We start from the raw sequence: 17,323 nt of genomic DNA, 5'->3' as shown, positions 1-17,323 counted from the left end.
CATTAAAACCCAGTTAAAACTAAATATTATCCTGGCCTGATCACTAAAACAATAAAAACCAGTAAAACCCCCATTAGAATAGAAAAGAATAGAATTTTATTGGCCAAGTGTGATTGGACACACAAGGAATTTGTCTTGGTGCATATGCTCTCAGTGTACATAAAAGAAAAGATACGTTCATCAAGGTACAACATTTACAACACAATTGATGATCAATATATCAATATAAATCATAAGGATTGCCAGCAACAAGTTATAGTCATACAGTCATAAGTGGAAAGAGATTGGTGATGGGAACTATGAAACGATTAATAGTAGTGCAGATTCAGTAAATAGTCTGACAGTGTTGAGGGAATTATTTGTTTAGCAGAGTGATGGCCTTCGGGAAAAAACTGTTCTTGTGTCTAGTTGTTCTGGTGTGCAGTGCTCTATAGCGTCGTTTTGAGGGTAGGAGTTGAAACAGTTTATGTCCAGGATGCGAGGGATCTGCAAATATTTTCACGGCCTTCTTCTTGATTCGTGCAGTATACAGGTCCTCAATGGAAGGCAAGTTGGTAGCAATTATTTTTTCTGCAGTTCTAATTATCCTCTGAAGTCTGTGTTTTTCTTGTTGGGTTGCAGAACCGAACCAGACAGTTATAGAGGTGCAAATGACAGACTCAATAATTCCTCTGTAGAATTGGATCAGCAGCTCCTTGGGCAGTTTGAGCTTACTGAGTTGGCGCAGAAAGAACATTCTTTGTTGTCCTTTTTTAATGATGTTTTTGATGTTAGCTGTCCATTTGAGATCTTGCGATATGATAGAACCCAGAAATTTGAAGGTTTCTACTGTTGATACTGTGTTGTCAAGTATTGTGAGAGGTTAATTAAAATTTAACTAAAACATTTTATTCTTAGGCTAGTCCCGCACGCTGGAATAATAAAGTCTTCAGTTCCCGTCTGAAGGTCCGGAGGTCGGGGAGTTGTCGTAATCCCGGAGAAAGCTCGTTCCACAGGGCTGGTGCCGCCACAGAGAAGGCCCTCCCCCTGGGGGTCGCCAACCTGCATTGTTTGGTCGACGGCACCCTGAGGAGGCCCACTCTGTGGGAGCGCACAGGTCGTTGGGAGGCAATCGGCGGCAGAAGGCGGTCTCGAAGGTATCCCGGTCCTAAGCCATGGAGCGCTTTAAAGATGGTAACCAAAACCTTGAATTGCATTAACGGGAAATAAGAAGTCTGTCTGTCTGTCTGTCTGTCTGTCTGTCTGTCTGTCTGTCTGTCTGTCTGTCTGTCTGTCTGTCTGTCTGTCTGTCTATCTATCTATCTATCTATCTATCTATCTATCTATCTATCTATCCATCCATCCATCCATCCATCCCAAGATCAGGCTATGCTGCAGGAAACTTTTAAAGCCTGTAGGAATTTAGCACCCACCCCCCTCCTAGAAGAATGAAATATTCTAGGAAATATTTAAAAAAGCAGAATATTATACCTTCCTGGATGAGAAAAGGAGAAGCATGCTCTTGGAAAGCGGCCCCCACCTTTGTTAATAGCCCCAGAAAGACAAAAGACATCTTATCTACAACACAGAAGACCTTCAGCTCCAGGGTGATGGGATTAAGACATGGCCCTCAGGACATGATAGGATTAGCCTCTACCCATTTCACCACATGGCACCTGGGAAGGTTACATCAGCCAGCAAGGCTAGCTAAAACCCCCACCCCCTGGGAATTTGACAACCAATCAGGGTACTCTTCCTGTGCCCCAGAAAGTTCAAAGCTCAGAAAAAGCATAAAACCAGGGAGCACACAGGATCTCAGCCCTTTTCTGTTCAGGAACTCAAGCCATGTGATCCTGACCACCATTAAACCATCTTTCCAAGCAGCCTCCATGTTTCCAGTGTCTTTGTCCCCACTTGGAACTGAACCCAGATGGATATTTCTTCCAACAAGCCAATATAAGTTAATGAAATGAAAAGTAAAACAATTCTATTTCATAGTAATTGCAAGATTCCAGAACCAAACTGTATTTATCTATATAGCATTTTTACTATGTTGAACTCAGCATTAAAATATCAAGGAATACAAAGAATAAGGAAGTGCCTCTTAGCTGATGGAGAAGAATATTGTCTGATGAGGGCCTTGGCTCACAGGAAGACCTGTATGTGCAAGACCTCCTGGGGTGTTCTTGAGGTTTTAGATAAGGCTGAAGGAAAATTTGATTTGAATTTCAGAAACTTCAAGTATTTCCACACAATGTGGGCAATTTGAAAGATTAAATCAGTGACATAAGACAGCTATTATTAAAACTTTAAATAAGTTGTTTTTGTTATGCTTAAGTGATTTTGGTAATGTTAAGTAACTTTTAAGTAACTTTGGGCTTTATTTCATTTGTGTGATTTAGTGGTTACTCAACTCCACAGGATTGGGGCACTTGATAAGATTAAAAGCAGGGAAACAATAAGACCATTTTAAAAAGAAAAGCAGCATTGCATGTGTTAATTACTCTTAGATTTGGGAATGAAAAGAACCGGTTCAGACTTCTGCCTTCCTGTGAATAAACCACGATTTAATCAAATCTACCAGAGATGATGCCTCGAAAACTTCCCCTAGTTACACGATGTGGAACATTTAAGATTTTTATGTTATCAAAAATCATTAAAACGATCCCTTAGAGGTGCCCGAAATGCGCTCCCCCTCTAAGGAAAAGCAGGCTGCCATCTTTCGATTGATTTCAATGTGGGCATCAGTTAGGAAGCAGGGTTGTCTTTTTGTCGTCTGGTGCCTTTGTCCACGTTGGCTGGGGATTCCGGGAGGTTTTGCGGGCGCCAGGTTGGAAAAAGGCTGGGAAAGGGAATCGCTCTTATCAAAAGCATCAGCAGGCGAAGAGTTGTCACGGCCGCGTTTACCGGGCATGGTTTCTATTGTTTGCTGAGGGGGCTGGCAATCGGGCATCCCCACTCGGCCGCTTTCCCCTTGCGCTGTGGGGGCTGCTTTGCCTTTCTGACATCTTTATGAGGGCAACCCCTTCAACCGCGTTGGCTGCATCCGTCGCTCTGACCCAAAAAAAAACAACAACAACCCCACGCGCGTTCGTGCTGCACCTATAGGTGCCTTCCCTTGCAACAAGGACCTGACTGCCTTGCATGCCTGCGCACATCCCATTATCTAATGGGGAGAGAGGTGTGCCACGTTGAGCACGGCAGGTCCCCCCCCCTCACTCCCAATGCAGGCAGGCTGGCTGGCAGGCAGGTGTGCGTGTGCGCGTTTTCGGAATGAGACTTGTTGGGGGGGGTGTGCGCGGTTCCCTCCACAAGGTTTGTGGCAATTGAACGGCCCCCCCAACCACCCTCACACACCGCCCAGCAGCTTCCCTGGCGTGCCTTCCCTTTGTGCCAGAGGAAGGGGGCAGTCCTTGTCATTAGGACGCCGCTCAGCGTTTCGTGGGGTTTGGGTTAGGCGGCGGGAAACGGGAGTGAGGGGAAGCTGTGAGAAAAAAAACAACCACCACCTCCACGCTACAGCATTTCGAAAAACGAAGAAGGCGCGCGTCGCCCTTTGACATTTCCCTCCGAAATAGGCAGCTTATTTATTTATTTATCTCGGGGTGTGTGTGTGTGATTTTGAGGTACACAGAGCTCTTTTTACGCTGGCCATACACTGCACCCACATGCATCCCATTTTCGCGCGCCCCCCCCCGCCGCTACGGGGATAAATCCTCCTTTCGGAGGGTTTTGGAAAAAAGTACAACCTGCCCGCTTTCCTCAACCCACAATCTCTACCCCACGATTCGGCACCAGGGCATCTCCAGAAAGCGCATGCGCCTTAAGCCCACTGCCGCGTAGCCCCCGTTTGCAGCGCCCTCCCCTGCCTTTCCCTGGGAGCCTATGACGTCAGGCAGGCAGAAGGCGGCGCGAGCTCCATCAGGCGGCTGAGGCTACTGGTGCGGCAGGCGGGGGTTGCTTTTCCTTCGTCCGGCTGTGGTGGCGGGAGGCGTAGGAGCGCGTCGTGCAGAGAGCGTTCCCGGGGGGGTGCAGAAACGGCATCAACCCCGTGCATCCTCCCCTCTCCATCACTCGGAGAGGCTGGGAAGGAAGAGGAGCTGCTCGTCTTCGCCTCTCTCGGAATCCAGAAGTACCCCCCCCCCTTTTAAATTTTCTTCTTTCCCTTCTGTCGGCGTGTTGTCGTCCCCCCCACTCCCCCGGCTTCTTTCTTCCCTATGCATCGTTCTTGGAACCTTTGATGCTCGCTGCGATTACCTTGGCTTGTTTTTAAGCTAGTGCAGAAGAAGCGGACTGCTGCTGATCGTTCAAAATCCACCCCCCCCCCAATTTTTTCCCCCTGCATGCAATCTTTCTTTCTCGCTTAAGAAGGGCTGAACCCCCTCCTCTCCCCTCCCCAGCCTTTGCCGCTGCTGGGTTTTCTCATCTCCTGGGCTGGGAGGGAGAGAGGAGGAGAGAGAGGGGCTTTTTCCTGGCCGTCGCCCCCCCCTTCTCCCGGTTCTGCTTCGGTGGATGGTGAAAGAATTGAAGACCCTCGGAAGGAGAGAGTGAAGAAGAAGAGGTGTAGACGGTGAACAGCTACGAAGAAGAAACAGCAGCTGCAACCGTGCGTCTTCCGTGGACTAGCTGGCAACCTGGTTTTATTTTATTTTTTTAAAAAAATATTTTTGCACAAACATGCTGCCCCACAGAGTAGAAGTGGGGCTGTGGCTGCTTTTACTAGGAATTTTGCACATGCTAATAGGGATCGCCCCTGTTTTTACCCTTGAAGGTGAGTTGAATCCTTTCCCCCTCCTTCTATACCATGCATTTTACCATATTCTGGTTAGTTTTACTTGTTGCGTTTGTCTTTTTAAAAAGTACGCCTCCCTTGACCCCCCCTTTTAATACAACAGTTTTGCCTTAAAAATCTGGGATGAGGAAGGGGACTGTCCAGGAATTCACATGTTTTCCACTTTGGAGAGAAGGTTGCATTAAAAAAAAAACATTTCCCCAAATACAAACCACCTCCAATGTATGAAAGAAGGTGTTGCATATTTTACATTCATTTGCCTGCATTTTTGTTTCCTGCTCCTGCCAAACCATTGAGGCTTATGCAGATTTCTTTCGAGGAACAAATGGTTGTGTGAATAGGTATGAAGATAGGTAGGAGTTAGGTTGTTTTGAGGGAAGGGGACCCGTGGCAAAAAGACCAGGCTATAAAATGAGAATCTACTTAATGAGAGTAATCTTTTCTAAAATGAAATCTGTTCTCAAATGTTGAATGGAGAGATCCATGGAATTTCTTCTCCTGCTGCCAATATGTAGCTTTAGAACACAATGAGAGCGAAATAGTGCATTCCAGTGAATGTTTATTCCGAAGCAAGTCCCATTGAGTTCAAGGGGGGGGGGATTCTGCCAGGTAGTAGTGTAGAAAATTACAGCCTTAACACGTATTCAACATCCCTCCAGTTATTTTTTTAAAATATAAAACTTGTACTTTCTAGATTCGTTGTACATTCTTATCTGTGCCAAGAAGATACCCAAGTTCAACTATCTTTCTGGCTCCTTGTTCCTCATAAATAAATATTTACTTAGGATATTGCTGCTTCTGTTTTCAGCCAGACTCTGATTGAGATTTGGAGCCTGTTTTGCTGGCATTGCGTAGGCCTGAAGCTGGTACCTCAAGTAGATCACACCTCTTCACTGGCAAGGAAGCTGTAAAATGGAGATTAAAGCTTCCCCACAAAATACATTTGGGGATAGAATAATGAAAAGGAGAGTCAAAGATCAATGTTTTGTTGATTGTCCTAAAGATCTAGTTGTGCACTATAAGAGATGCCCATGAAGCTGGTGACCCCAAAGGCCTGGATTATACTGGAACCTGGGTTGAGATGTCCCATCTGCAAAACCAATAATCTGTGTCCTCTTCCCCCAAATTGAAGGAGGGGCTGCATTGTGCCTCTTGCTTATGCCATGGCATATATCAAGAGATAATAAGGTAACTGTTAGGTCATACATTGGCAACAATGATACTTTTTGAAGGAGATGGAGAGCTGGAATGTAGTGATGGCGTTATTTAGTGGGGAGAGGCAAGAATAAGGGTTTAAGGAAGTTTCTATTTCCTCTAACTGAGACATGGAAAATCTTAGCCTGAAGGATCAGGAAAGTAACTATGTCTGCTACTGAAATAGTTCTTGCAAAGTATCATATCTACTGCAAAATGGTTGTAGAGAAGGAGTACATCTCTCATCCCTTTGCATTGCGTATGCTTTTTGTTTTTTTGGTCACCAAAGGTAAAATGGTGTGAAACATTAATATCTCTGAGGGGTGGCCATAGATCAAAGTAGTGATTTTTCAGACTCACTGAAAATTCAGATTTTGAATATGGAGAGATCCACTCTGGAAAGGTCTAATTTCCTGCATTTAAAACATGGCTTCCTGCCTTCCAAAAGATTTTTATGTGCTATATGCAGGGTGCGGTGTATCCTCTTTACATGTAATATTTTGAAGCTTCTTTACAGAAGAGGAATTTTGAAGATAGGTAAGAGTTGTTTACAACTGGCTAGGCAGAAGGGTGGGTAAAACAGGTGGTAACTGATGGTATAGTTCAGGATATCTTGCAATCAAGCCAAAAGTGTGTGACCTGTTATTACAGCATGAAATCTAAAACTCAACTGTTTTTTGTTTTTTTTAATTCTCCTGCTTCTCTGCCTTTTCTGAATTGAAGAGGTCATTTTTCCCTTTCCAACTTCTCTCTGGAAGGTTTTAATGCCAGCGAGCTGCTAGGCTACTCTGCATTTTGCCAAATCTCCTTGGATGGCATTCATTCTTTAGGGCTTAATATTCAGACAGGGATCACTGAAGCAAGAACTTAGTCCTGGAAATATTCTTTTCATTTTCCCCACCCCATCCTGACTTCATGAAATATGCAATGTATTGAGTGATATTTTTTCCCCTTCAGCTTTGAATAAATAGCTGATGCATAGGGATTAGGCAAAAAGACCAAGAACAAAGACAGTGCAATTGAGGCAATTTTAAAGGATTGGTTTCTTTGCAAGGTGTGGCATTCAGACTTATGGGAAAACTTTATGGGGCTTTCAGAGAGGGGGACTCCATCCTATAATAGAATTGCCATAGCTCCCTGTGAATATTTCTTGTTGTTTCTCTGGCCCCTATTTGTTTTGGACTGGTCTGTCTAAGAAAAACTCTTCTGGTTTGTGAAAAGCAGAAAGACTTTTATTGCAGAATCTAACTAGCTTGCCTTTGCACCAAGTTTGAAAAGCCATGTTTTACTGATGTCCCATGTGTCCAGATCAGTGGCTCACCTGATCTAGTATTGGCTCCCCTTGAAAATAGAAAAGATGTTTAGACATGCAATTCTGAGTCTGAGAACTTTCTCAGTTCTAATATAAAAAATCTTTCATCAGGGACTTGAATTGCATGTCTAAACATCTTTTCTACCACTGACATATTGTGTCTCCTGCCTTAATGTTATTATCTTTCAAATTAAATGCGTGGTTGATGGACTTGTAAAAATGAAGAGGGTAGATAATATGGTACCCAAAACTTGCTGCTGCTCTTTGTTTCTCATCTTCTATTCTTCTACTTACTAAGCAACTTCCCCAGTCTGCTACATGGTCCACCTGGATCTGGATTAATACTTTGCGTAACATAAGTCAAGAGTACCTTAAAAATGCATGTAGCAGGCTTTTCCAGTGGTCATTACCCTGCTGTGAGTTTTTATTTTGTATTTAAATTTTAAAAAATTCTTTATTTGCAAATTGATTTAGTTGTTAAACTATTCCTGTTAAGTCTTTGGTTTATGGTTTTTGAGCTCCATTACTACAAACTTGAAATGGGAGTTTAACAAGGAACTAATACTGTATTTCCCAAATCTATTTAAATTACCCAAAATTGGGTAAAAGTGGTTTTTCACAAACCTTATTATCCAATTGCAACAGGAACTTTTAAATTGACTCGAATTGTTTTACTTACATTGGGTAGAAAGGACATTCCGATAAAAACAGTTCTGGGTAATGAAGGAAAAAGCATTGAACCAGTAGGAAAGAAGCCTTTTGAACACTCCAGTAAAATTGATGTATTATACTAATTCCAGACCAAAGCTGCTGTTGCCCTAAAATTTTATATAACATGTTAGGATAGGGGTGTGTTTGTGTATGTGTATATTATTATATGCATGAGCCAAGAAAAATTACTGAATGCTACATGTAAGCACTTGCAAGTTTCTTTGGCCCTATCTCTAGTACCTCTTCTGAAAGAAAGCAAGACTGGTTTTTGATTTGAGGACATCATACTGTGCTGAGTTACTGAACTGGAAGTTTCACATTTAATGACTGTATTAGAAGTCATTAGAACACATGGAGGTCCTGATATTAGCAGTAGTGCACTAGTAGCCTGGTGTTTCACTGAGGCACCGAAACTACTTTGTAATACAAAGGATTGTGTATGTGTGAGGACATCCTTGGTCTGGTTTACTCAACCAGCAATGATTTCTTCATAGACCGTACCACCTCAAAACATAAATAGGGGAATTATATGCGTGATATTACCGGATAGTAAACTATAGAAAAAAAATTAAAGAGAAGGATTTTAGTGCATCTTAATTTTTGGTGTGTGATTTCTACCCCCACCTCCCCCAGTGTCTTCCACAAGAAATTCACAGGCATTTGCAACAATATAGTCCAGGAGGAGATATGTCATTTATTTGCTGTACATATATAGTTTAGATCAGGGGTCTCCAACCTTGGCAACTTTAAGACTTGTGGACTTTAACTCTTTAAAGTTAAACTCTTTAAAGCTTTGCTGGCTGAGGAATTCTGGGAGTTGAAGTCCACAAGTCTTAAAGTTGCCAAGGTTGGAGACCCGTGGTTTACACTGGGTAGGACAAACAACTGCTTTTTCTCTGTCTCAATTTTTATGATGATTTGCAGTAGAATCTCAGAATGTATTTAAGTTCTGTCGTATCCTTCCTCCAACAGCCTTCGACAAACCTTTGAAGTACATGATAGGGAGAATAACTAGTTTCTGATCACTAAATGGTATTATGGGTATGTGGAGATTTGTACTAAGATCATCTGCATTTTGGCCCAGTGCTAGCTCTACTAACAGATGACCCTTTCCTAAGTCCCATGAAGAAACTAACAGTGCGGATCCTGCTGGCTTTGAATTCTGAGAGTTGTCTCAAAACGTGGAGGACATTCCTATATCTGACTTGAAGAATTTACCTTATCTTGTGTAACTCTGACACCAGCCCGATCTCTGCATATTGAGATGAGATCTGGTGGTGGTGAATTGCCAGACACACAGTAGGAGGAAATAGCCTTTGAGACAGGCCCTCATTTTAGGCCTGGTGGGCTGGCCTAATAGCCTGTCTTAGGGCTAAAACCAGAGGTCCTCATTTCTCTTATAAGATAAACAGGTTTAATAAGAATGAAATCTGACAATATAAGGAAGGCCTGAAATATCCATAGAGTGGATTTCTTCATGATTGGCCTTGACATAATCATTGAGGAAAACAGCATAACATCTGAATCTGAATGACATCAGAAAGTAGTCAGATTGTTGCATGGACTGTTAATCTTACTGTATTTACCCAAAGCAAGACAATTTTTTCTCTCTGAATAACTTTGACTTGCTAATACTGTAGTACAGTTAAGGAGCCAGACTATTACCCCATTGCATTTTAAAGTTCAGGGGAAATAAAGTAAATTGTTCATTGAAGAATATGAAAACATGTCTACATGTGATTTCCTGAATGTGGAATCTGTGAACTCATGTGAACACTATTTGTTCATGAAGACATTTACAATATCAAGCTGTTGTGAAAGGTTTCAATTGGAGACAGGATGGTAGGAGAAAATATTAGGAAAAATTAATATAACCCAGTTGCATGAATGAAAGATCTTATTGGGAGGGAATTCTTTTTTGATCATTGTAACTGAAGGTTGATCCATGCTAAACCTTTGCTAAGGAATGTTACTATAATAGACTGGGATCCATAGTATATAGGCAATGTGTGCCTTGAGATATGGGAATCTTTAATCAGAAGAATGGTATGAAGGTATATATGTATATTTTCATTGGCAAGGCCTGGAATCTATTTGCTTCCAGGAATAGTCTTTCTTGAGGTTTAATGGAATGATCAAGATGCTAATCATTGTATCAGAATATAGTTGAGGATACCAACAGTTGGGGAACTTGCCTGTCTGTAATCAGATGTATGTGAGAGATCATTCCCCACATCCAAAAAAAAGTTTCAAAGAAGATGGGGGGGGGGTAGTAGAGAAAAAAGAATAGATTTTCCTTCATATTTAAATAAAAATGCTGTAATCACAATTGATAATAACAACCACAATAAATATGTAATGAGCCACAATGAAAAATGGAGAAATTTTTCATTGAACTGCAATGAAAAATGGAGGAAGAAGATTGGAATTCAGAAAGAAGATAACAAGCTGCCTTACACTTGCTATTAATTTTTAACCTGTTATGCTCCAAAGAGCTGCAACAACCTGGTTCAAATAAAACAGGGTTTCCTAATGTGGCACTGTTTATGCACACAGGTAGTCCTCCACTTAACAAGAGTTCATTTAGTGGCCATTGGAAGTTACAAAAGAGCTGAAAAAAGTAATTTATCATTATTTTTCACACTTATGACCATTGCATCCATCCCCATGGTCATGTGATTTATATTTGGATGCTTGACAACTGGTTCATATTTATGACGGCTGCAGTGTCCAGGAGTCATGTGATCCCCTTTGGCCACCTTCTGACAACCAAAGTCAATGGGGAAGCCAGATTCACTTAACAATCATGTTACTAATTTAACAACTGCAGTTTTTTTTTATTCACATTTATATCCCGCCCTTCTCCGAAGACTCAGGGAGGCTTACACTATGTTAGCAATAGTCTTCATCCTATTTGTATATTTATATACAAAGTCAACTTATTGCCGCCAACAATCTGGATCCTCATTTTACCTACCTTATAAAGGATGGAAGGCTGAGTCAACCTTGGGCCTGGTGGGACTAGAACCTGCAGTAATTGCAGGCAGCTGTATTAATAACAGACTGCATTAGTCTGTTGAGCCACAAGAGGCCCTTTTGGCTCAAGTGATTCACTTAACAAATGTGGCCAGAAAAGTTACTAAATGTGGCAAAACTCACCTAACAAATGTTTCACTTAGCAACATAAATTTTGGGCTCAATTGTGGTCATACGTTGAGGACTTACCCATACTGGGTCTGGGACTTGCAGAATACTAGTACATCTCCAGAACCTAAGCAAGGGTGGGAATTGGGATTTTAGAGATAGGTTGCTGCACCCCTTGAGTACACAGTGAAGATACAGAAAATGACAAGCTGGAGATGTGGCTACTAATACTATTGGATTGTTCTATTACAGGATGCTTGATTTAAGCATAATTTGAAGGGTATGCTTAAATAACAAGGCAGTATTTTCCTACTCTGTCCTGAACAGGGTGGGAAACCATAATTTTCATGTTTCTTCAAAGAGCCATTCATGGATTCAAGCAATAAGTTTGGGGAATCTCCATTTTTCCTTTGGATACCGCACAAGGAATTCTCCTTTGCTCTTCCAACTCCAGTCTCTTGGAGCTCTTCACTCCATTGTCCCCCAAACTTTTACATAGTTCAGTTGTATTGTAGGATGCAAGTTACAGCATTGTAGCATGTGGGCTAGAGGTGATGTGCCTTGCCACACTAGGTTATTTTGGAATTTTGTGTCAGAAGAAATGGGAAACTGTCACTTGTGCCAGGATGCTTGCTTTTGATTATGTTGTTTCTACTGGCTCTGGTCAACTCAGTGAAGCGTAAGATGACTGATTATTGTTTTGCCCTGATTTTAATAGTCCTTTTATAGTTGCCTGAGAATCCAGGCAATAAATGAGTGTTGGATTGGTATTTTGCAAACCCGAAGAATTGATGGTGAAGGCCTTGATCAAAAGGAACTTGCCTTATCTCTTTCTTTGTTATTAAGAGATCAGTCTTATCCATAAAACACTATTCAGAATCATATAACTACTTATGAAAAATGCCTATGAAGATAATCTCTTAATAACAAAGAAAGAGATAAAGCAAGTTCCTTTTGATTTCTTTAAGTCTGCATTATAATGGGAGAGCAACAATTCATCCTTGATCAAAGTTGAAGATATTTTAGATACCCAGGTGTTGATAAATCTGATCTGTTGGTCTGGCATATTTAAATATTTATTGACCATTTTGCATAGAAGGTGTCTAGTATTTGATACTCTACAAGTCCATTCTAGGATAGTCTTTAATTGTGAAATTACTTAGCTTCTAGCCAGTTGATTTTAGTGGCACTTTTAAGTACCAATTTAATTTTTGTAGGCCATGGACCACCAACTTAGTAACAGGAATTATTATTTTTCCTTCCTATTTCAGCTGATGGCAACTTGACAAGAATAGCATGCGGCTAGATAGCACTTAGATTTTAAAGATACACAAGTATAATATTATTTTAGTTAAGCGAAGGGCAAAAGAGGCTTATTTGGCCTTGTAGAGAGGAAATGTGTTCCAAAGGACATCTCTTTCCATAAAGCTTACTAAATAAGCTTTTGATCATCCCTCTCTTTTTTGGGTAAAGATGCTCAACAGAAGAGAGATTGTATCCTTTCCCTATGCATTACTCAAGAAGAAAGACAGAATGCTTCTAGACAGTGTCTCTGCACAGCTTCACCCAAGCCATAATTCAGTATCAAATTAGCATTCCTTTTGTCTAGTTGAGAATGGACACAAGCAAGGAGAGAGTGATTTGTATAATTCATGTGGCAGTTATATGCTGAACTCTTAGATACACCTTGGCATAGCACATCCATTTTTTGTGCAATCAGACTGCACAATGCAACTGTAGTTCCCATGAAGTAGCAGACTGATCATTCTAGAATTGGGCAGAATCCAGCTGAGTGTCTGGGAATTCACAGTTTCCGGCACAAATGGCCAGGCACGTGGACTGGAACTCCTTTTAAAAGATTTCTGCATATTTCAACCTCTTGGGAGCTTACATGGAGTGATTTTGGACCAAGTCTTTTATTTTTTTCCAGGAGCCTTTTAATTCAGTGCAGATGTGAGCTGTGCCAAACCACATACCCCAAGAAAAAATGGTGCAATATTCTTGCCATTCTGTTTCATGGAATGGTTTCATTGCTTGTTTTCTTGCTTCATCATAGAGAAACAGCTAAGACAAAGGCTTTGAATTCTTCCCAGCAAAGGGCTCCCAAATTATTGAGCAGTAGAAACTCTACTAATGTAGGTGAATATTTGTAGCTCAGGGGTGAAAAAAAGGGTCCTTGGTGGTCTCCGAGCTTGGTTGTTTTCTTGCAAACTATTCATTACCTGAACTAGGTGACATCATCAGCGCTAGCATGGAACATCTTGCGCGTAAAACAACCAAGCTCAGAGAGCACCAAGGACCCTTCAGTTAGAATTCCTCGGCTTCTGGACTGCAGTATCTTTCTAGATATAGGTCATCAGGGAGTCATAAACTGAGAAAGAAGTCTTCTCCAACCTTTTGTTCCATTAATACGTTGGACATCACTCCAAGGATTGGGAATTAAATCAGCTGTGGTCCAGCAGATGTGGAAGACACAAGATTGAGGAAGTCCCAAAGGTGCTTTTTGAAGAGGCAACTGGACTTTCTGGTTTTTCTTTTCTTCTCATTTAAGAAGCTTCTTCAGCTCTGAGATCTCTCAGTCGCCCCTTGAAAAAACACCTTTGGGACAACCATGACCTGGATGACTGAGAACCTCCATAGATAAGATTGAGGAAGCTGCAATAATGTCTTGCATTTTGTAATAAGATACCTTGCAGCAAATTTTGAACCAAATCCATGCATTCTCTCCAGTTGTGGGATTCAAAAATTTTTTACTACTGGTTCTGTGGGCGTAGCTTGCTGGGCGTGGAAGGTTACTGTAAAATCCTCATTTCCTCCCGATCAGCTGAGACTCGGGAAGTAGAGAATAGATGGGGGCGGGGCCAGTCAGACGACCGGGTGGGTGGGCGGAGCCTTGCGTTGCCTTTCTCCGAACCACCCGCCGCCATCACTACCAGTTCAGTCGAACCAGTCCGAACTGGTAGCATTTCACCCCTGCTTAGGACCATACAACACATAATATTAAGCAGCAGCTTTTCAAGCCATGCTTAGAACAGGCTACTATCTGTTTTTACAAATAAGTGACATGAGAAAGTGCTAGAATCCAGACAATCCTAGATACTTTGCATATGAAAACATTCCCTTTTTAAAACTGTAAATTTCTGCTTTTAAGCCCTGTAGACAAAACTGAGTTAGATGAATTTGTATTCTGCTAAGCATATGGGAGAGCTCTAGGTTTCTTTCTTTTTTACTACCTTGTTTTCCCCTGTTATCTCTTTGAAAATCCCCTCGTATGGCTCCTGTTTATGCTGAAAGGTATTATTTATAATATATCCCAGGCAAATGACAACTGACGCAAAAAAAGGGTAGAATAAAATTATAACAAACCCCACCCCCCAAGCACTGTGGTCCTAATCTGAAAAGGAGCTATCTCTATAAAACAATAATGTCCAACATCAAGTATGTTTCAATATTTAATGCTTTATTTTGGTGGCTTTACGGTAGTGTATATAAATCACCTTCACTTTTGTCCTCAGAAAAAGGGCTTGTGAAGTTGTTTAGGCCAAAGGCTGATTTTAAAAAAAATTGTCAATGAGTTTGTTCCTATAGTTGTGTTTTTATATATTTATTTGTTTTTTTGTTTGTTATATTTATTTGCTGCCTATCTTGCCGTTGGGCTACTCTAGGCAGCTTACAGCAATAAACAAATAATTTGTTTGAATGGAGAGATGGGAGCTCATTACAAATGAAGTGTGGTAGAATCTAGATCCTTTATTGAGGTGAATAAAAGAGAGACGATATTGCACATGACTGGGTCCTATTATTTTTGGCATGTTTTTTGCAGTGGCCATTAAGTGAACACTGCAGTTGTTAAGCAAATCCATTTCCCCCAATGGATGTTTTTTTCTGGAAACCAGAAGTTAATGTTGGAAAGGGCAAAAAAGTTGCAAATTGGAATCATATGACCACAGGACATTGCAAACAGCTGTAAAGGTGAGCTGGTTGCCAAACACCCAAAATGCGATTGCGTGTTTGTGCAAGAGTCTGTGACTATTGTAACTTTGAAAAAGGGTTGTAAGAAGCCCTGGGGAGGTCTGTTGTAACTTCAAATGGTTGTTGTTAAGTGACTGGTCATAAGTTGAGGACTACTTGTATGTGCCTGTGTGTCTGAGAGAGAATTTGAAGTCTTTCGTGTTACTCTTTCTCTAAGTCTTCTAATTCCTTTGTAGACTCTGTGCACTATGTTGACAAGATAAATGGATTGCAATGATTATTACAAATTAATCCAATCCCTCAGGTTTGTTTGGTGGAAAGATTAACTCAGCTCTAATTATTATGATAGAGATAAATTCTAAGAAATATATCACAACAAAGATGGGTACATGCTTTGGGAATTTATTCTTCCTTTAAACCCCAGGAATTCTGGGAATTATATATTAAAAATAGCTGCTAGTTTATGGAATCTCCTTTGGAGATGGTAGATTATTGAATATCAACTGCTACAAAGCAAGAGAAATTGAATGTTGTTGCCTCCAGGATTTCCGTGAGCATCTCAAAGTATTAAGATGTTCTGCTGTTTTTAAAGTTTTATTCGCCTACTGGATTTTTTTTTTTTTTGGTATGTGTGTGTAGTATTATATCATCTTGAAATATTTCCAGAGAATTCCAGTTTAAAATAAAACAAACAAAAACCATAGATGCAAAAAATACCACAATTTTTTTTCCAAGGAAAGATTCAATAATTCAAATTGTCTTCAAATAAATTACTTTTATAAGGGGAGAATCTTTGATTTACTCAGTGAATATCAAAGAAAGCAGATGAATATTAAATAAAGTAGATGAACCTTTCTTTTAGTGGGGGGAGGGTTCATCTTAAATTCAGGGTCATTTTTCCTCTGGATAAATCTGGTTGTCAAATAAAATAGCAGTCTCAATGGAATATTGATATGATTGAGTGAAGTTCTTGTCTTTTTCATAATTTATAATCTTTTAGGGATTACAGTTTGTGGGCATGTGAGGGAGAAGAAACACAGCACAGCATTCGTTCTAGATTTGACGTTGCTCTAGGACAGGAGTCAGCAACCTGCGGATCTGGAGCCTCATGTTTTTATTTATTTATTTATTATTTTGATTTATATACCACCCTTCTCCCGAAGGACTCAGGGCGGTTTACAGCCAGGTAAAAATAAAAATACAAACATTAAAAACATTTAAAAAAACTAAATTCAGTTTGGCTAAGAGAGACTAAAAACTCTAATAAAACCCCCATTAAAACTATTAGGCCAGCCCTGCGCGATGAAACAAAAATGTCTTCAGCTCGCGGCGAAAGGTCCGGAGGTCAGGGATTTGACGTAACCCTGGAGGCAGCTCGTTCCAGAGGGCAGGAGCCCTCACAGAGAAGGCCCTCCCCCTGGGGGTCGCCAGTCGACATTGTCTAATCGACGGCACCCTGAGGAGACCCTCCCTATGGGAGCGCACTGGTCGATGGGAGGCAATTGGTAGCAGCAGGCGGTCCCGTAAATAACCCGGTCCTATGCCATGTGGCTCTTTCACCCCTCTGCTGCAGCTCCCTGTCACTCAAAATATGTGTCACAACTGCCAATGTGCAACACTCGCTGGTGCTCAATTTATTGAGCTTTTCAACCCCTGGTAAGCCAACCATGGATAAATCCAAGGAAATAAAAATTTCAGAAGAAAACAGAATGTTTCATTCAACTATATATGCTAGTTTTGTGGCCGCTCAAGAAATAGTCAGACACGGGAAGGGTTTTGTGGCTCCCGGTGTTTTTTTTTCTGTGGGAAGTGGGTCCAAATGGCTCTTTGAGTGTTTAAGGTTGCAGACCCCTGCTCTAGGAAGATGGTCTCTATGGCTTTGCACACGTACTTGGTTGTTCCATCCTCCCAATTTCTCTGCCCCATTTCCTCTAGCAAGTTTTCTTTGTCTCTGCATGTTCTTAAGAAAAGATTGTGACCAGCCCTGCAAATTTGTTTTTAAAAGGTGGACTTAAGTCAGTACCCTGTTCATTTCAAGATGGAAGGCTACAAGAATTGAGGGAATATTTACATAGTAGTTAAGGAACCAGACTAGAAAGCAGAAGATTGAAGTTTTAGTCCTATTTTAGGCATGAGAGTCAACCAGGTGTCTTTGGGCCACTCACACTCTCAGTCCAAAGGATTGTTGTTGTGGGGAAAATAGGAGGAGGAAGGAGTAT

The 17,323-nt window shown here is 41.1% G+C and overlaps 1 protein-coding gene across 4 annotated transcripts in view; it reads left to right on the top strand.

Annotated features, from left to right (window-relative positions):
- Positions 1-3,895: 3,895 nt before the first annotated feature.
- The window catches only part of LRP1 (LDL receptor related protein 1), a 385,724-nt gene continuing 372,296 nt past the window's right edge, over positions 3,896-17,323 (top strand). For 3 of the 4 annotated variants that reach the window (XM_058173442.1, XM_058173441.1, XM_058173440.1), the window contains exon 1: positions 3,905-4,750. In XM_058173442.1, coding sequence (XP_058029425.1) covers positions 4,657-4,750 — 94 coding nt within the window. In that variant the 5' untranslated portion in view covers positions 3,905-4,656. Of the gene's footprint in view, positions 4,751-17,323 lie in introns of all 4 variants that reach the window. The other variant, XM_058173443.1, reaches the window with a different exon arrangement.

This window comes from Ahaetulla prasina, chromosome 2 (assembly GCF_028640845.1).
Source record: "Ahaetulla prasina isolate Xishuangbanna chromosome 2, ASM2864084v1, whole genome shotgun sequence".
In the NCBI taxonomy this organism is placed as follows: domain Eukaryota; kingdom Metazoa; phylum Chordata; class Lepidosauria; order Squamata; family Colubridae; genus Ahaetulla; species Ahaetulla prasina.
This window is presented reverse-complemented; position numbering and strand designations above follow the sequence as displayed.